A 21,841-nucleotide genomic window follows, 5' to 3' on the forward strand; every position below is an offset into this window, starting at 1 on the left:
CCAAGATGTGCATGATTGTAAACACGGGAGAAAGCATTGACAATGATAATATACCTATAGGAGATGACATCATCTTCTACTATAGACTTCAACTTCTCGAAGAAGAAGGTCCAACAAACATCATTCTCTTTATCCACAGCCCAAAAGGCAATTAGATAGATATGATTTAGGTTTCCTATCATGACCCGAGACTACCCCCTAGTTGTAACATAGTGCTTCTAACCACAAGTGATACCAAGCTAACCCATGAACTGGCATGATACTTGAGCATCCGAATTAAATTAATTATATAAACTAAATTTGTTGAACAGAAGCATAATCGTAAGAAACTAGAATATATGTAATACTAAAAAGGTTTACAACAAATAAATCTAAAGGAGGAACTTAAATTACATGAGTGACTCTAAATAACTGTTTATTAAGCCTCTACTATACTGAATATAGATAGCTCGAACTTGCCTCCAACTACCACTAGTTAATAAAATGAATAATCAAAATAAAGTATATAAACTACAATTAAATGACGATTTTAAAAACTAGGAGAATATATCACCTGTTAGTTGGAAGTTGCAAACTGTCTGATTGTAATGTGTGTGCTACAACTGGTACCTACATTATGAGACAATGCAGCACATAGACATATATGTGGATCAGTACTTTTGAATGTACTAAGTGGAGGTGAATGCAATAAGTAAAACTGATTTCATACATATTCTTAAAACATGCATGCTAAGTGTAAGTAGACTAACCAAAAGACTGAAATAAACTAAAAGCTGAAGTATCTTAAAGTGTAAGTAACAAACATAATCTGATAAGCTGGTGAATTACTACACTTGGTTTCTTAAAATCTTTACTTTTGTAGAATAAGTAGAACCGAAGTTGGGAAGTGGTAAAATATGAATATTGTATGTAAATCTCATGTAAAGGTGAATAGAATGTAAAACACACTAAGGATCATACATGAAAACATGAACATGTAATACTAAAAATGCAAGACCAAGCATAAACATGTTTCTAAGATAATTTGTAATCTGAAAGACTGAAATCTGTATAACTGAATAACTGAAAATCTGTATGCTTTGGTCAAGCAAACCTGAGCTGAGACACATTGAATACTGACTGAAACTGTGGGAGGTATCATATAACCGATGATATATGGTGATTTTACCACTCATTTGCACTCAACTTTCGTGCACACTATAAAGTTTAGTATAAATAAATGAGACATAATCATGATTTAATGCACTAATATCCATATTTTGTAGGCATAGAGTGGGTGAGAAGAAAAGATGTTGATTGAAGCTAAAAAAGATCAAGTGGAAGTAAAAAAGTGTAGTTGAAGAACTGGAGCAATCATCAGCCCCAGTTATTGCGATCGCAGGCCAAAGGCCACAGCCACGGTCAGTTAAGATTTTTAATAAAAAGCAAACACAGAACCATACTGCGGTCACGTACAACCTCATGCGATCGCGGCTAAATAGGAATGTTGACCAAGGCAGTTTTGTAATTTCACATGGCCGAAGCCCAAACTTTATATGGTCAAAAATCGTTTCTTCTTTGGGTATTGATTACTTCATAGATACTTTTGAATTTGAAACAAGAACCCTAATTGGGCAAGATTGTAACTAACTTTGGAGACTTAAATTTTTAGTGTTTTGTGAAGGATGGATGCTTTGGATAATCCTTATGGTATATCTTTCTCTACCTTCTTCACAAGTAGCTAAGTAATTAGTCTTGGGATTATGTTAAACTAATATGTAAATTGTGTGTAGGTGTTGTTGTGTTTGCATGATTTTTAGTTGTTAAGTATGGATTCCACTATTGCTTGAGTTTAATATTTGGAATTTGTGGGTGAAAACCTCAAATCTCCGAATAAGTTTGATGGGTGAAAACCCCAGACTCTAGAAACCCTTCATCATCCTTGAAAGAGAGATGTAGGTGAACATATAGGAACCCATAACATCCGTGAAAGAGGGCTATAAGGGGAAAAGGCAATGGTAAACAAGTAAGCATGTGGTTTACTACCTTTTATAATCTTAGAAACAAGTGTAAATAGAGTGTAAGTCATATCATAGGCATTTTCCTAGAAATAAGAATGCCTAATTGAGGTTTTGGTTGACTATGAATGAAATACTCATTAGGTGCTTGAAAGAGCAAATGGGTGATATCTTTGTGGTTTTGTTGAAAGACTAACCATAAAGACCTTCGACCTAGCCTATCTCTCACTTAACAACTAAGATTCATATTAAATCAACATTAACCCACATGCTTTTTACTTTTAGGTAGGCATAATCCCAAGATTACCTCCAAACATGATTTTAAATCAAAAAGTTTTATCCTAGTGTGTTGTTTAACTAAATATTGTTACAAAAAAACTCCAAACCAAACCCCTCATTTTATTACATGTTGTGTTTGCTTACATTCCGGGTATCCTTTTAGTAATTATAGCACCCGTAGGACTTGAAATTTGCATTTCACTCCTTATGGATTCGACCCCAACACGAGTTAAGATATTGAAAACAACCGCCTTACCCTTTAAACATGGGATTAAGTTGAGCGTTATCAAAATAGCACCATTTTTGGGGAGTGGAATATCGATTTCACTTGTTCTTATACCCAAGGTGGTTTGATTTACTTTCTTTGTTATTTTTTATTTTTGTAGGTGGTCATAGTGTTAACGCAACAATAAGTGACAATACTAGTAACATGGGGCCCTTTTATGTTCCTTTCGATGACGAGGGATAACTCAATAATGAGGGCTAAACGAGTGCAATTTGTATCCCATCAACTAATGGGAAAAGAGTTTTCCATATAACTAGTGTTATATTACACATGTTACAAATGAAAGGGCTATAGGGCAGACAAGCATATGAGGATCCCAATGTTCACTTGAAGAATTTTGTGGAGGTGTGTGAATCTTTCAATATCTCACACATCACTCAAGAGTCTATTCGTCTTTGCCTTTTCTCATTCTCTTTAACGGGCAAGGCGGTGTTATAGATTTGTTCACTTCCACCCGGTTTAATCATTACTGAGAATGATCTTACCATGGTTTTCTTGATCGATACTTCCCACCATCCAAAATGCTCCAAATACGGGATTAGATCGTAAATATTAGGCAATTGAACGGGGAACCATTGTGTGAAGCATAGGAAATATTTAATGAAAAATTGGCAAAGTGCCTGAACCACGAGGTCCCAGAGAAGATGCTTCTCCAAATCTTCTACCGAGCCCTTGATCCGCTTAACAAAACCCTGGTAGACAATACGGTGGGAGGTTTCCTAGTAAAGATGCACTACCATGCGATAATTCAATTGTTGGGAGAGGTGACAAAGCAAAATCAGGGTTGGCATACCTGAGATACCAAAGTTCCCAAAATCTCTCCCTCTATATTCGTGGTCGACAATGAACAAAGAAAGTAGGATAAGAAAAGAGAGTAGAGCATGGCAAAACTGATGACCCAACTTAAGCTCTTGACAAAGCATATTATGGGTGCACTCGCAAAAGTGGTAAATGCCATAGCATCTAAGGCCTATGAGGATGAGGAGGAGGCCAAGAAATTGGATGAGGAGATCCAATATTTAGTAAACTATTTGAGGGGTTCCCACCCCGCCTACCAAAGGAAAGATGGGAACCAAGTTTGGATAGACTGTGAGCATGATAGGGATTGGAGGGATAGAGAGCATGATTATGATTGAGATGTGCCCCTCATGATCGAGCTAAGAACAAAGAGTCAATCTCTGTTAACCCCAAAAAGTTCAAAATCGGGGGATGTTTTGGCCCAAATTTTGAATACGGTAAAAGGTACAGACAATAGGGTTCGTGAACTAAAAGATGACTTCTCTCAACTCTCCTAAACTATGGTGGCCCACTCTGCCTCTATCAAAAAAGTAGAGACCTAAATTGGGCAAATCTACATGCAACTAAATGCTAGGCCTAGAGGTGGACTCCCTAGTCACATGATTTCTAATCCAAAGAATGATGCTCAAGTCCTAGCAATTGTCACTAGAAGTGCGAAGACATTTGATGATCACTTGAAAGATGACTTGAGTGGAAAGATGCCTAAGGCTAAGCCAAAGGAGGTGTTACCTCAAAATAAAAAAAAAAGTGAGAAAGATAACAAAGAAGTGGTCAAGGTTGAAAAGCCACAAAGTGAAACAAGGCCTACAATCCAAGTTCCTCCCCCATTCCCTCAATGATTGCAAAAAAAAAAAGAGAAGGCTAAAAATATTCATGGCCAAGCTTAGCAATCTATCAATAAATATCTCATTGCTTGAGGAGATCCAAGAGATCCCAGGATATGCTAAGCTAATGAAAAAATTAATGTTGAAAAAGAAGCTTATCTAAGGTGACACCATTGAAGTCACCCATGGTTATAGTGCTATGGTGGATAGTACGGTTTTGGAAAAGAAAGATAATCCCAGAGATTTCACAATTCCTTGTACCATTGGAATGCATGTGTTTGCAAAAACCCTATGCAACCTTGGTGCAGGCATCAACCTCATGCCCTTTGTCATCTACAAGAAGCTTGGTTTGAATGCCCCTACCCTGACCTCTATGCGACTCTTAATGGCGGACCAGTCTATCAAAAGGCTGGTGAGAATTTTATTTGATGTCCTAGTTAAAGTTGATAAGTTCATAATTTCGGTAGACTTTGTGGTCTTGGACTGTGAAATGGACCAAGAAGTACCTATCATCCTTGGTCGTTCATTTAGCCATGAGATGGGCTATTGTCGACTTAGAAATAGGGGAGATGAAGTTTAGGGTGCAAGAGGATGATGTCACTTTTAAGGTTTATAAGATGAAGAAGCAATCCACTGAGCTTCAAGTGGTGTCCATGGTAGATGTTGAGATTGAGGAGGAGAAAAAAGTGGGGCTTGAGGACCCACCTTGAGAAATAAAAGAAGAAAGACATTGTGCCACAACGATAATTAAGGCTCTATATGGGAGTTAACCCATAAATTCCATGAAAGTAGATCTTATCCTTTTGTTATGATTTTTAGCTTAGATGTTAGTTTGTGCAATTGAATAACTCATGCATTTGTGGAACTATGGAGTGCATTGGATGAGTTTAAAAAAAGGGAAAGTGTGAAATTTTTGTTTTAAAAACTGAACAGGGGAAAAGCTATATGCTCTCAGTTACCGTGATCGTGGACCCTTCATCACGATCGTGGTAACCCACATGCCCGCGATCATGGTCACTTAACCGTGACAGTGGTTGCTTCAGCTATATGATAAGTTGAATCCCACATTTTTCTCACACTTCCTTTTCAAATCTTACTCTCTAATTGGACCAAATTCTTGCCAAGTTTGTGAGCTCTCCAACAACATTCTTGTATTCCTCTTGCATCACAAATCCGGTAGGTTCCTTCAATCCATGCTTTTATTTTTTAAAATAGGCCAAAGAATGCATAATGTAGAAAGAGCCTAGGTCTTTGATTCTCATGTTTCCATGTTTTCATACTTAGTATTTGTATGGTGTTTAGCTGCTAGAGTATGGTGTGTACAAGTGGGGAAGTCTTGAGTACCCCAAAAAGTGTGTGAAACGGAGTGTGCACATCAAGTGTTCGATATATTGCCTAAATAAGTATTTAATAATCATTTTTGCATTCGAAAGGGCATAATCGAGCACCTAATAGCCTTGTTCATTGGTCTTAATGTAAATCCATATTGTAGAACATGATTGTGGTCTAAAAATTTGGAAATGTTGAACATGGGAAGCTGGTAGGAACTGGTCGCAGCTCCACAATCACATCAATGCAGACACGGTTATGATCCATGTTTGCGGTAACCGAGGGTGATTTCCTGCCATGCCAAAAATCCTGCACTCCAAATTTTTAACCAAACACTACCAAGTGCTCATCCAATGAGCTTTAGTGAACAATGTTGCATAGTTTGTGTAAAAAAAATATCATTGATTAACATCATGTGTGCCTAGTGCTTTCAGGACAATCTCATTGACAAGTATGATCACATCTGATTCATGGCACCCGAGTGCCACATTTACTACTATAGTGATCTTCCAAGGACAAAGCTTCTCTCAGAGAGAGGAATTGCTTAGACAATATGTTGGAAAAGCTTTCGATATTTCATGACAAGCTTGAGGCCACAAGGTGGCGGTGTTTTACCCCGAACCCATACAATGCAAATGAGCAGTGGGTCTGTGAATTCTATGCCAACATTAGCGCAGTTTCTTTTTGGATCCATCCAACATGACTATTCAAATTTGGGGATAAACGATGTGTTTTAGGGCGAAGCAAATCAATGATATTTATGAGCTCCCACATATAGATATGAGGTAATTCAAAGAAAAAGGGTGTAAGCTAGGAATTTGGTTGGCAAAAAGATTGTGTCTTGGAAAGGAAGTCTCGTGGATGAAAACAAAAAGCAACAGCTCCATGAATGACTTTACTTCCGAGGCTCTAATTTGGTTGCACATTATATGTAGCCAAGTCTCCCCTTGCACCCATATAACAGCAGTCCCAGATCTGTATGCTCTAATGGTTGCTTGCATTTTAGACGACATTTCTTTGGATATTGGTCAGCTCATGGTCAATAAAATAGACCACTTCAAGGACCAAGGTGGTATTCATCACTTCTTTCCCTCATTGAGTACTAAGCTTTGCAGGAGAGTAGGGGTTGAGGAGTATGTTGGAGATACTTAGGTGTGCCCTGGCCCCCAATCTACCCCTTGAGGATTCAAGGGGAGGGCTCACCTAGAAAGGGCAAGAAGCGAAAGATCGACTTGGGGAAGTCAGCATATATTGATCCTGAGTTTCATAGGCCATCCACTACCAATCCTCTTGAAGACATTAGAGTTGATATTACTACCATAGGGAGCTTGTGTCTAGTTTGCCCCAGGGACCGAGAGATTCCTCCACCACTCATTATTTATATGTGTCAAGGTCTTATTATGAGAAGTACAGAGAGGATTAAAATAAGCAGGAAGCTATCATTGCTAAGCTTGACAAAGCCTACTGATCTTTAGTGGAATCATATTGAGACCTCATGATTGAGCATAAAAAGATAGTCATAAGAGAGAAGAAAAGAGATGAGTTCTTTAACAAGATATGGAAGGGGGTGAAGGGCCTATGAAAGATCCTAAAACCTTGATATTAACTTTCTTCCTCCTAGGTGGAGAGTGGTGATGAGGCACCGATTGATTAGTCCGATCTCAAGGAGACGAATGATGATGCAGAGTAGGAGCACCTTTATCTATTTTATCCTTGATTATTTATGCAGTGGGGACACTGCTACCTTTTAAGTTGGGGGTGCCTATCTCCGTATTCATTTGATTTAGGCATATATTATTGATATTTCTGTATTTTTTTGCTCTTTTAGATGATTCTTATTTTGATTGGGGTTGTAATGTTTGGGAACTCTTATGGTGCCCACATTTGCAAGGATTAGTTACTTTGTTCCTAGATTGTTGTTTTATTTAATTTTGGTCACTTGACGAGCTTTTACCTATGATAGACTGAGCGACGATATTCTTAAGGTGAAAGCATCGTAATTGGGTTTTACTCATGGATGCAGGGGAAGTCTGAGTATCCGCGGCATCAAGGTCACAAATGTAAGGGAAATCTAAGTACTTGTGGCATTTTTGATTTGGGATCACATTCATACCCATTGGCAAAGTCTGAGTAGCCATTGGGTGAGTAGCCCATATTAAAGCCTCAATGTGAGACAAGAGCTAGGGTTGTTGCCATGATTAACAAATTATGCATGGTGCGAATGAATACAACCCCCCTCCCCCCGTCCGTCCAAATTTTTGCAAAATTCAAGGGTGTGGATGTGAGCAACTTGGTAACAAAACTTTTTCTCTTTTTATGACTCCAAAAATTGACTTAGGAAAATTATTTGTCTCGAGCATGAGGAACAATTGAACCCCCTCGACGAAATTCACATTCCATGTGTGGGAGCTTATTTGTCTATATCTCATGTGTACTTGTACCATCTAAAACTTGACCCATTATTCTTTCAAGGCTAAATTTTGATCGTATTTGGTTGGTAAAATGATCCTAGGCCATTCTTATGATATTGGAAGCCCACTTTAGCCTAAAATGGCTGCAAATACATAGATATAATCACTAGTCACCCACTTTGAGCCTTTGGACTTTTTTTTAGGAAACATATTGCAAGCCGTGACCCTTCCATTATACCTCTGTTGAACCCTATCCACCTTGTTTAAGAATGTAGTTTGAGGCTAAAAGCCTAAAGTTGGGGGTGGTAAAAGTTGAAAAAGGTGTAGTTGGGCCACTAAGTCATAAGAAAGTGCTGAAATACTTAAGCAAATAAAGCAAAATGATTAGGAGAAAGAAAGGACCCAACAACGGAAAGAAATACATGAATTATGCACAAAAAAAGAAAAAGAGAAGTGGAAAGAAAGTAGTAAAATCAAGAAAGGCAATGTAGAGAAATAATGAAAAAATGGCCCAATAGCATAATTGAAAAGAGCGTGTTGTAGTAGTTCAAGGTGGGTTTAGCCTTGTTGTCCTAAAATTAATATCCTACCCGATCCTAAAACCTATATTACAAGCTCAAAAAGTCCTTCATGATTCCCAACCAAATGTGATTATTATAGTGGCAATTGAAAATAGGGGCAAGCCTATGGCATGGTACTTGTTAGCATTGAGAATTCTTGAGAGAGACAGTGTTTGAACTTAAATTCCTTGTTGTATGGTTGATAGTTAGGTGTGTTGATTCTTATTTCTTATGCGAAGGCATGTGATCAAGTTGAAGTGGGTGATTTTTTCACCTTCCAAACAATAAGACAAAAGAAAGTATAATGTAGTTGAGGTCAAGAAGTGAGTCATTTCTAGAGTATTAGTAGTTGGTACATGGTTTCTCCTTAAAGTCATTTGAGTCCTTCAATATTCCATTTTATGTTGAAGGGTGTAGTCAAAATCATTTTACCCATACGCGAAGAGATTTTTGTGGCAGTAATTAAGTTAAAGTCATCATGATCATTGGGTAATAGAATGTAGGCATACATGTGAAATTGTCTCATGATAAGGGGTGGTGTTGCTTGAGGACAAGCAAGATTTTAAGTTGGGGGTATTGATGAGTGGTGATTTTACCACTCATTTGAACTCAACTTTCGTGTACACTATAAATTTTTGTATAAATAAATGAGACATAATAATGATTTAATGCATTAATATCCATATTTTGTAGGCATAGAGTTGGTGAGATGAAAAGATGTGGATTGAAGCTAAAAGAGATAAAGTGGAAGTAAAGAAGTACAGTTGAAGACCTAGAGCAGTCATCAACCCCAGTTACTGTGATTACGGGCCAAAGGCCACAGTCTTGGTCAGTCAAGATGGTCAATAGAACACAATCGTGCAACCATACCATGGTTGCGGACAACTTCATGCGATTGCGGCTACACGGGAATGTTGCCCAGGGCAGTTTTGTAATTTCACTTGGTTGAATCCCAAACTTTATATAGGAAAAAAACCCTTTCTTCTATGGGTATTGATTACCTCATAGACACTTTTGAATTTGAAACAAGAACCCTAATTGTGCTAGATTGTAACTAACTTTGAAGACTTAAATTTTTAGTATTTTGTGAAGGATGGATGCTTTGGATAATCCTTATGGTACATCTTTCTCTACCTTTTTCATGAGTAGCTAAGTAATTTAGTCTTAGGATTATGTTGAACTAAAGTGTAAATTATGTGTGAGTGTTGTTGTGTTTGCATGATTTTTAGTTATTATATATGGATTCCACCATTTCTTGAGTTTAATAGTTGGAATTTGTAGGTGAAAACCCTAAATCTCCAAATGGGTTTGATGGTTGAAACCCTAAACTCTAGAAACCCTTTATAATCCTTGAAAGAAGGATGAAGGTGAACATATAGAAACCCATAGCATCCTTGAAAAAGGGCTATAGGAGGACAAGGCAATGGTGGACAATTAAGTATGTGGTTTACTACCTTTTACAATCTTTGACATATGTGTAAATGGAGTGTAAGTCATATCATAGGCATTTTCCTAGAAATAGTAATGTCTAATTGAGGTTTTAGGTACTATGAATGACACACTCATTAGGTGCTTGAAAGAGCCAATGGGTGATATCTTTGTGCTTTGTTGAAAGACTAACCATAAAGACCTTCGACCTAGCCTATCTCCTACTTAGAAACTAAGATTCATGTTAAACCATCATTAACCCACATGCTCTTTACTTTTAGGTAATCATAATCCCAAGATTACCTCTAAACTTGATTTTAAATCAAAAGTGCTATCCTAGTGTGTAGTTTAACTAAAGATTGTTACAAATAAACTCCTAACCAAACCCCTCATTTTATTATATGTTGTGTTTGCTTTTATTTCGGGTATCCTTTTAGTAATTAGAGCACCCATAGGACTTGAAATTTGTATTTCACTCCTTGTGAATTCGACCCCAATGCAAGTTAGGATATTAACAACAACTGCCTTACCCTTTAAACATGGGAGTAAGTTAAGTGTTATCAATTGATATTTCCCAATCTGAGCTAATCAGGGTCTAACTTGTAACCCAGTTTGAAGGGTTTCAGTACCATGCCATGGGTACTAACACTGGATGTGTCGATCCTTTAAACTGGTGTCCCGAAGGACTAAGGAATCACCCTCTACTGGCAAGTGCTCTCATGATATATGTGTCAACCCTTGACTGACAGGTGGACATCTCAAACCTACGCTGGATGCATAGTTCTGGAACTCGGGGAATGCTAATAGAGGTCACACCCTCTACTGGTAGGTAAGCCCCCATCCATGGGTTCACTCGGTGCTAAGTCCTACTCTCAACTGAACTGACATTGATACTGAACTGATCTAAATTAAAATAAACATTACTTTTGATAGTGTTCATCATGATCATAAATATCTGAGTATAATGATAAGATTCATGGCTTAACTGACTTATTACTTGAAAATCTGAAATCATGTAAAACGTATAGGTATCGGGTGTTCATAACCCACCAGCACTGAATGATTATAAAAATATGATATTAACTTGAAATACTGTAGTGTACAATCATGGTTCAAAGACCCAAATCATAGACATTTCATTAAACATGCGAGAATCATGAACTTAAACATGGGAAAGTCAAAAAAACATGGGAAAATCACATGATTGTGTGACTAAGATCATAACTTGATAATATAACATGAAATTCACTTGAATATAACATGGGAGATTGAAACTTAAAGCATGGGTTAACATAATTTTTCATCGAATCATTCTTAAACATGAATTTAGTCAAACTTCTAAGAAAACACATAAATTTAATCCATCTTGAACTTACAAAACTCCATGATTAGAGAAAAATCCATTCTTTAGTTAAAAAAGAGGGTTTTGAGGCTCCATGGGTGAAGAAACCCATGGATGAACATCCCACAAACCTTAATTGAATGAATTCTTGAAGAAACTTGAACCCTTGAATTCTTGAGGAAGAAAGCTTGAATCTTGGGACTTGAATGATGAACTTATGAAAGAAACCCTATTCTTGATGTTTTCTTGAATATTGTTGAACTTGGAAGCTTGAATTCTTGGATTCTTGGGAGAAAAGTTTGGATTTTGTTGTTGGGAAGGAGGAGGGTTTGCATAAGGGTTTGAAGATGAAAAGCAGGCAAATAATGCCCTTTGGGTGTTTTAATCTATCACTTGAGTGCTTAGGGCAAGGGAAAATGACTAAAAAGCCCTTTGGGATTGCACTTTCGGATGCAGGAAAAGCATCCTCCGTATCACGGAGCTTGACGCGGTAACTTAGTCCCACATCATGGCAGTTTCCTGGTTCTGATGAAAATGGTAATAACTTTTCACTCGGGTATCAAATTAAGGCAAAATTGGTATCGTTGGAAAAATAATTCAATTATATATAATTTGGTGGGTTTTGAGCTGCAAAATTCTATATATAGCAAAAGTTATACACATTTAAAGTTGACCCTTGTAGAATCGAATACCAAATTTTGGATGAATCAAAGGCTCTTAGCTCAACCTTGCTCTAAGTGATTCATATGAACATTTTTCACCTTATAAGCACTTCACACACTAGGATAAAGATCATGACACTTGTATTCTAATATAAATCATGGGATTAGAGTTTATAAATATAGGAACAACGATTCGATTCCTAGCTCAAAAAATATAGGGTGTTATATTGTCTCCCCCTTGGAATCATTCGTACTTGAATGATGGATAGTAACTTGTTAAAGAATTATAAGAGTGAAATGATGTACACATGACATGTCTTCTAATGAAGGATATAGCTGAGCTGGAACATTAAAACTTCTATCATAAAACTGATTTGTGAGCTGACTTGACTCTGCTGAGAGTTTAGAACTTACCTGAAATGTACATGATATAATCATACATATACAACTACAAAGTGATAGCTGATGCAATAAAATTACCAAAGTTACTAAGGATGGAATAAGGTATGTAACTTCTAATTAGGAATTGTTCCTCAACAAAACAAGTATATGAATCAAAAGAAAAGGACTTCATGGTATCTCCAAGTATATTATGTAAGCGTGAATCATAAGACAATGAGACTAAGGTCGTACAATGGGTATCACAATGTCTGAGCTAGAATACTTGGAAAACTGAGATCATGCACAGAACACTTATGTATTGAGTCATGACTAAATAGCTGAATCTAAAACATGATGTTTGAACTAAACTGAATTCACAATTTGGATGGGCGTGAATGAATTACCTCATGGAACAGCCATACTTAGGGCTGCATATCGGTCGGTTAGGTTTGATTTTAAAAACTATCGGTTTTACGTATTCATTATCGATTTGTATATATGCTAAACCATTAAAGAACCGTTAAGATATCGGTTTATCGGTTATCATCAATTTTTCATTGTTATCGGTTCGGTTATCGGGTGAACCGTTAATATTAAACATATCTAATATTTACTGCGTACGACCCTGCTGCTTAGTGATTTTTCTTATTTTTATGACATTCCAAACATACTTGTGTTCTAATTCGGCCTGTTCAACAACCTGAAGAACAAACAACTTCAAAATGAAGCCAATTCCAAAAAACGAAACCAAAAATCAGAAGCCAAAAATCATAACCAAAATGAAGCCAATTCCAGAAAACAGAAAACAGTGCAAAACAGCAAATTCCAGAAGCCAAAAATCAGATATTCAGTGTGCAAATTTTATAAACTAGAAACCAAATGCAAGGTTATTTTCTTACCTTACCTTGTTCGATTGACGACGGCCAACTCTGAAGAACAAATTGCCTACAACAAATATCAGTGAATTGTATATTTCCAGCACTCCAAAAAGACATACTTCTTTGATATAAAAACATCAAATGGAAATTGACCGTCCGGCGGCCATTCAATATTGTCGTAGTGGTTCCCATACCAAACGGCCATTTAGTGAACATGCAAATGAGATGGAGAAAAAGGATTACCTGAAATTTTTTGACCTTCAATTTTCAATCGGAGATGTGAGTAGCTAACAGACTCTAAGTCGAATTTTTGGCTGAATTCGAAGTTCGATCTTCGGCACAAGTTAGATCTTGTTAGCAACTACAATTTTTTATGACTGAGAGACTAAGAGAGAATGGCATCGGAGATGTGAGTAGTGAGTAATGACTGAGAGAGAGTGAGAGAGTGAGAGACTGAGAGTGAGAGGTGTGAAATTCTCATTGTGAAAGAATAATACCTTAACCCTATTGTGAACTGAATAATTAGACTTGGGCTAGTGGGTATGAGTGTATGGGCCGCATTAGCAGATAAAAAAAATTACACACACCTATCCTTTTATCGAGTTATCGGGCGACCCGATAAAAAAATCATATAAACCGTACCCCGAACCGATAAACCAATAGCAGAAATTACCAACACGAAACTCGATCCACTATTTAAAATAACTGACCCGCTAACCCGATAAGCTAATTAACGGTTCGGGTTAACGGTTTGTACCAAATTTTGCACAGCCCTACCATGAAGGAAAAGAATTGAATAAGATGTGAGAATAGTTTCTATAATACACAATGCCATGCAGATGCAGTTACAATAGACCTATCTTGCCATGCTAGAGAAATGGCTCTTGGATCCTCAATTTCTAAAACCCTAAACCCTCCATTACCTCCATCAAGTTGTATTGTAGAATTAAAATGACTTCTTATTTTCAGAAGCAACTTTGCTTGCATTATATTCTTACAACTCAGTGGAATTCCTAAAAATCCATGGCTTTCCATTCTTCCTTTCCAAGTCTCCATCTGTTCATATCTTGATGATGAGTAAACATTATTGTTCGCACCTTCTTTATGATCATAGTTCAACATATTCTTGATCTCTTTCCCAAGATGATTTTTTTCAATGCTCAATCTTTTTATGCTATCAATAGGTAAACAATCATCCAATGAGTCAAACATGGCTGCAAAATAATGCAGTGACTCCATGAATCTTGGCATGAAAGTTTGAGGGATTTTGCATCCTTCTTGTTCCACTATGGTAACTATAGAAGGGCAAAGATCATGGACTTCTTTCAATGTCTCTGAAATCTTGGAATAAGTGCTTAATGAGTTCAAATGAAAGATCAGATTTACAGCTAATGTTTCATTCTTCCTTTTTGTTAGGTTACTAAGTTTGTATCGACTTAAAACTCCTTGAAACTCGAACGATAAATTTCGAAAACACTTTGCAAAACTAACAAGCCTTGTCTCAGTTTCTCTCAATTCATCGATTGTTTTTCCATAGCCGGTGATCCTGAGGGAGATCCTATTAGATGTGGTTGCATTTTCAGAGAGAGATTGAATAAGAGAAGGCCATTGGAATCCATAGGATATGTCAAAGTCTATAACATGCAATAATCCATTGTTATATTCTAATTCTTTCTCAAAGGATTCAAGAATGGCTTGATTAGCTGTGAAATGAGCAAATTGGTAAAAGGGAGAGACCTTGTAGAATTCAGTGAAAGCCAAGAACTCTTCTTCTTGTGTTGGAGGCTTCATTATCATGTCATAAAACGGGGATTTTCTAGTTAATAGCCTCGCTATTAATCCATCAGCAAAATAGGCAGCAACCCTTTGGACAGAATCTCCTTTTAAGGAAACATTTTGGTACAATTCACGAAGATTATCCACTGCTAAATCTATGCTATTTTCATTAATTGATGTGGCAGAAATAAGTAAAGAGTGGATTAGATGAAGACCTTTTCCATCTTCAACCACACCACCCTTTTTCTTTACATCAATTTTTAGCATGGATTCTCTCAACTCCAAAAGACTAAATATTTTTCCTTCGCAACTTTCATTCAAATCCCAAGTGTTGATGAACTCCAATTCCCTCCTTTTCCTCTTCTTGATCTTATTAATATTCCTCTGATCACAACATGATGAATTATTCAATATAGCAAGTCTAAGACTCAAGAACTCTTCCTCATGATCTACAATATCTCCCATCTTGGTGTTTTATACTGATAGGAGATAAATTGAGGAAAATGTATAGAGGGGGGTTTTGTGGAAGAACCAAAGGCAGCTTTATATAAGGAAAAATGTGAAATGGGGGTATAATCATCTTGGAAAATTCTTTCTTGTCATTTTGTGACAAGCTTAATAGGACAAAGGGGAAGGTATGAAAGTTTGATTAATACGAAGGATTGATGGGTATCATTTTGTTAGAAAAATAAGTGTTCAATGTCAAGATGGTTAGTTTTTTTTTTTCCTTTCATTTTATTTTCTTTTAGTATTATTCTTTGTGGATACTCTTTGAAGAATATGAAAGGGCTCCAACATGTATTCTATTTTAAATTTTTTCTTTTTTCTTTTAATCCTCCTTAATTGTTGATTAATATCTAAATCTTGGAAAAGTTTTTCATCTTCTAAAGAGTATAAACTAAATTAAATCCACACTTCAAAAAGTTTCTCAAAACCCACGCATGAAATGTAGCCTAAATGTAAATCCGCATGACATGTAACCTAAAAGTATATCCACATGACATGTAACCTATTAAAAGGAGAAATCATTCTTACCAAAAATTTCTTATTTCAAGATTTAAATTTAAAACTATTGGTGAAGGAGGAAATATTCCATCTATTCCACCATACTTTTGGTGGTGATGTTTTAATTATGTATAGTGTTGTTTATCTTTGTTATTATTATATTTTGAGTTGACAACCTATTAAAATTAATTTTCTTAAAGTGAAGATAAAATTAGCGTGCATATTATTCTTTTTAAATTTAATTTATTTAATAAAATTACAGTAAATATATTTTCATTGGTTGGATATCAATTCAGCGACTACAAAGATTCCAACCTGGAACAGACAAAAACAACTGAAATTTTTTTATATCTAACCTACCGTCCTAATAATATGGACAAGTCTTTGGTATAACAAAAGAAAGACATCCCCTCCTTCTAGATGCTTTTCTCTCTCTATATATATATAATATTAAAAGTGTGAAGTCAAAAAAATGAATTGAACTTTTTGCCCTTCATCAAAACTATTTGCTTTAGACAAAATCGTCTTTTACCCTTCTCCCTACAATTAAATTCTACAAAATAAATAGATTAAAATTTTCCTACAATTAAATTCTTCCCAAATTTAGCTCCTTCTTTCAACCAAAAAAAACCATGCTCAAAATTTTGCTTCCAAAAAAAATAAAAACTCAAAATTTTTCTTTAAATTCCCTTCAAAAAAAAAATGTTCAAAAGTTTCTTTTTTTCCCAACATGAAAATAGCCGTTGTTTCAACAAAAAAAACACCAAAAGAAAAAAAATTCAAAATTTTCCTTTAAATTTTCCTTCGACCAAAAAAAAATGCTCAAAAATTTCCTTTTTCCCCAATGATGAAAACAACCGTTGTTTTTTTTAACAAAAAAAAAAACACTCAAAATTTTCTTTGATTTCTACACTCAAAATTTTCCATCCAAAAAAAAACACGCTTAAATTTTTTCTTTTTCTCCTACGATTAAAACACTCATTATTTTTTTAATTCTATTTGATTTCTACTTTGTTTCTTTCAACCAAGAAACACCGAGCTTTTCCTTTCCTTCTATATAAACGCTTGAACTTTTGTTTTCATAGTTCATTGTTATAAACATCTGCAATCTTTCATTGTTTTTCGTCTCAACACAGTTTTAACAATTTTATTTTTCGTTATATCATCTCTCCCTTTTTACATGGTTAATTTAAACACAATATTACTTGTTATGTCAACTTAAATTGTTTAGTTTAATTTAGCTTGATGTGTCATGTTAGGTGTGAATCTCAAAAATAGACTCAAATTAGGGTGACTTTTAAATTTTAGCCTCAAATAAAAAAAAATTCTTAAAATAGCCTTTACCTATTAACTAGTATTTTTTTGGACAAAATTGCCCCTGTCAATGGAGTAAATTACATAAATGATCCTCATAATGAATAACAACTCCATATTTATATCTTTCTAACTTTTATTTTTTTCTCTTTTTAATTTTACTTTGATTTTTATTTTTTCTTTTTTCTTTTTATTTTTAATTTTCTCAACCCTTACTTTTTTCCTCTCAACTTCTTTTTTTTTCTTTTTTCTTTTATATTTTTTTTATTTTTTATTTTTTATTTTTTCTTTCCTTTTTTTTTTCTTCTTTTTAGTTTTTCTCTACCTTTACTTTTTTCCTTTACACCTTTCAACGTCTACTTTTATAGAAAAAAAATTTTAATTTTTCTTTGATTTTTATTTTTTCTTTTTAAATTTTTCTCGACCTTTATTTTTATTTAATTTTTTTTTATCAACCTTTATTTTTTTCCTATTCTCTCTCAACTTCTACATTTTCTTTGATTTTTATTTTTTGAATATTTTTCTTCATTTTCTTCTTTTTTCGCAATTTTTATAATTTTTGTTCTTTTCTTCGATTTTTCCGTTCAAGTTATATCTTCTGAGTAAGAGTTGACACTATCACATTATAAAGGTAAGATTTACGACTTTCGAACAATAAACTACGTTTCATGAGCAAGAGTTGACACTACTACATTGTAGAGGCAAGACTTATGACTTTCAAACAACAAGTTATGTTTCATGGGAAAGAGTTGACACTACCACATTGTATTTTGATTTATGAGATGTTCTACAACTATTGCCTTAGAGGCAAGACTTAGCTTAAGGACTTTCAAGCAACAAATTATGCCCCACGGGCAAGAGTTGACTCTACCACGTTATGTTTTCATTTATGAGATGTTCTACAACTATTGCCTTAGAGGCAAGACTTAACTCAAGGACTTTCAAACTACAAATTAGGCCCCACGGGCAAGAGTTGACTCTACCACATTATGTTTTCATTTATGAGATATTCTACAACTATTGTCTTAGAGGCAAGACTTGACTCAAGGACTTTCAAACAGCAAATTATGCCTCATGGGCAAGAGTTGACTCAACCACGTTATGTTTTCATTTATGAGATGTTCTAAAACTATTACCTTAGAAGCAAGACTTAGCTCAAGGACTTTCAAACTACAAATTATGTCCTACAGGAAACAGTTGACTCTACCACGTTATGTTTTCATTTATGAGATGTTCTACAACTATTGCCTTAGAGTTAAGACTTAGCTCAAGGACTTTCAAATAATAAATTATGCCCCACGGACAAGAGTTGACTCTACCACATTATATTTTCATTTATGAGATGTTCTACAACTATTGCCTTAGAGACAAGACTTAGCTCAAGGACTTTCAAACAATAAATTATGTCCCACAGATAAGAGTTAACTATACCACGTTATATTTTCAATTATGAGATGTTCTATAACTATTACCTTAGAGGCAAGACTTGGCTCAAGGACTTTCAAACTACAAATTATGCCCCACGGGCAAGAGTTAACTCTACCATATTATATTTTTATTTATGAGATATTTTACAACTATTGCCTTAAAGGCAAGACTTGACTCAAGGACTTTCAAACTACAAATTATGCCCTACGGACAAGACTTGATTTTACCACGTTATGTTTTCATTTATGAGATTTTCTACAACTATTGCCTTAGAGGCAAGACTTAATTAGCTCAAGGACTTTCAAACTACAAATTATGCCCCACGGGTAAGATTTGACTCTACCACGTTATGTTTCATTTATGAGATGTTCTACAACTGTTGTCTTAGATGCAAGACTTACCTCAAGGACTTTCAAACTACAAATTATGTCCCACAGGAAAGAGTTGACACTACATGTTATGTCTTTATTTATAGGATGTTCTACAACTCTTGCCTTAGAGGCAAAACTTAGTTCAAGGACTTTCAAATAATAAATTTTGTCCCACGGGCAAGAGTTAACACTACCACGTTATGTCTTCATTTATGGGATGTTCTGCAATTCTTGCCTTAGAGGCAAGACTTTGCTCAAAGACTTTCAAATAATAAATTATGCCACACGGACAAGAGTTGACACTACCACATTATGTCTTTATTTATGAGATATTCTACAACTCTCGCCTTAGAGACACGACTTATCTCAAGATTTTTTAAAGAACTTCGTAACAACAATTCGTGCCCTTAAATTTACTTTGATGTCAAAACAAAAAAATTCCTTTGTGTTTTATCTAATTTTTTTATTTATAAGCAAAATATAATAGAAGTTGAGAAAATAGAAAAAAGCGATCAAACAAAATAGAGAAATAGAAAAAAATTGAGAAAAAACATAAAGATAAAAAAGAAAGATAAAATTAAAAATATTGAGAAAAATTAAAATGAGAGGAAAAATAAAAATAAAGTTTGAAAAAAATAAGGAAAAAAAAGAGAACTGAAAAAAGAAAAAAATGATCAAACAAAATAGAAAAAGAAAAAAAAAGAGTGAGAAAAAAAGGCAAGAAAAAAGAAAGATTAAGAAAAAATCAAAGAATTAAAAAAATTGAGAAAATAAAAAATGAGCGGAAAAAATAAAAATAAAGTTTGAGAAAAATGAGGGGGAAAAAAAGAGAACAGATAAAAACCAAAAATAAAAGAAAAATAAAGGTTAAAGACAAATGAATTAAAAAAAAAAAAGAAATAGATAATGCTCGAGAAAAAGAAAAAAGAGAAAAAAATAAAGTTTGAGACAAATGAATTAAAACATGAAAATAAAATTAAAGGAAAAAAATAAAATTGAAAATAATAAAATTAAAGAAAAAATAAAAAAGTGAAAATAATAAAAAATAGAATAATAAATTAAAGGAAAAATAAAAGTGAAAATAATAAAAAATAAAATTTGAGAGACAAATAAGTATGGAAAGTTTTAAAAATATATTTGAGGTGTAGAGGGGCAGAATGATACTTGTACTATACTTAAAAAGTAAGAAAGATTATTCTTTAAAGACATTTTTATTGGGGTCAAATATCTAAAGCCACCCATATTTGGATCTATGACATGCAATTTCCTGTGTTAGCTCAATATATTTTATTTTCTACTTCTCATAACTCACATTCTTTATCTACCTCACATATATATCTCTATTATCGTATTATTTTGTTATTGTTTACAGATAATAGATGAATGTTGAACGACTTTGAGAAATTTTTTGTGTGTAAAAATTAATTTTAATTGTATTATTTTGATGTCTCTATCATTGTATTATTTTGTTACAATTTACAGATGGTAGATGAATGTCGATCACTTTTTAAAAATATTTTTGGTAAATATTAGATTTAATAAATAAATTCTCAATCTTTATATACTCAAAAGATATTAAATTTAATTATTATATTAAACTTTATTATTTAAATAAATATCTTATTTAGTATAATGTTTGAACACATCAAAGAAAGGTACACTATCAAGGCGCGTACACCTAAACTAGTAATAGAAAGAACTGTTTTTTTTGGCTTTATCCCACATTAACATCATCAGAAGTCTACGATTGTTGTTGCACTTCACCTTAAAGTTGTCATTATCTGTGAATTTTATTCATCTTCCTCAAATAGATTCCATTTTCATTGAACCCACTTTTCCTATAGAATTTCTTGTGAAAAGCGACTCTGTTTAACAAAACGACGAAAATATCTATGTATTACTTTATTTTGTTTTAAGCCAAATTAAAAGTTAATTCATGTATGATTACTGAAACTAATGAAGAGATTTAAAACACTTTGAAAATTAAATTCATTATATATGATGCAACAATGACGTATTGGTGAGGCAGGTGTATTACCACATTATATCATATAGCTTAATGAGATGTAGTATATGATATAGATTATATATGTCCACACGTAGATCGTTTGAACAAATACTGTAGATAGTCTTAATCTAATGTCTACAATACAGATCCTGTCAATTATATCTACCAAAGTTTAAAATATTAATTAGGAACAATATTTTTTAGGGATAATTACATAACTTAATCAATATTGAGTCTTAATTATCTTATTTAGCTTAGTTTCAATTAATTACAATTCATAGTCTCCTCTTGCCTATTAATTTTTCATAATTACAATTCATAGTTTCTCTCATGTATTTTTTCTTTTTCTCTATTTTCAATTACTTTCCTCTTTTTTTTTTTTCATTTTCTTTTTCCTTTCTTTTTTCAATTTTTTCTTTTTCTTTTTTTCTTTTGTATTTTTTTTTTTTTTTTTTTTTTTTGTATTTTTCTCACATTTTTTCTCTTTTTTTTGTTAATTTTTTTTTATTTGTGCGAACTAGCAAACACAAATACAAATGTGAAGTGTGTTTTAATTTTTTCTTTTTTGTTTTCTTTTTTTCCTTTTGAATTTTTTTCTTTTTCTTTTTTCTTTTTTTTTGTCTATTTTCTATTACTTTTTTTTTCTTTTTTCTTCATTTTTTCTTTTCCTATTTTTGTTTTCTCTTTCTTCTTTCTTTTTTCAATTTTTTCTTTTTCGTTGTCATTTTTTCATTTTGTTTTTTTTTCTTTTCTTTTTTTTTTTT

At 33.9% G+C, this 21,841-nt stretch overlaps 2 protein-coding genes across 2 annotated transcripts; one reads left to right on the plus strand and one right to left on the minus strand.

Annotated features, from left to right (window-relative positions):
* The first annotated feature begins 4,383 nt into the window (after window positions 1-4,383).
* On the plus strand, window positions 4,384-4,894 carry LOC107868867. Its single transcript, XM_016715486.1, has 2 exons — window positions 4,384-4,596; window positions 4,652-4,894. The coding sequence occupies exons 1-2, from the start codon at window positions 4,384-4,386 to the stop codon at window positions 4,892-4,894; spliced, it is 456 nt and encodes a 151-aa protein (XP_016570972.1).
* A 9,060-nt stretch (window positions 4,895-13,954) lies between these two features.
* Window positions 13,955-15,780, minus strand: LOC107869661 (GRAS family protein RAM1). Its single transcript, XM_016716156.2, has one exon. It carries the CDS (start codon window positions 15,414-15,416, stop codon window positions 13,992-13,994), a length of 1,425 nt encoding a protein of 474 aa, XP_016571642.1. The 5' UTR covers window positions 15,417-15,780; the 3' UTR covers window positions 13,955-13,991.
* Between the last annotated feature and the right edge of the window lie 6,061 nt (window positions 15,781-21,841).

Source organism: Capsicum annuum, chromosome 4 (assembly GCF_002878395.1).
Source record: "Capsicum annuum cultivar UCD-10X-F1 chromosome 4, UCD10Xv1.1, whole genome shotgun sequence".
NCBI lineage: Eukaryota > Viridiplantae > Streptophyta > Magnoliopsida > Solanales > Solanaceae > Capsicum > Capsicum annuum.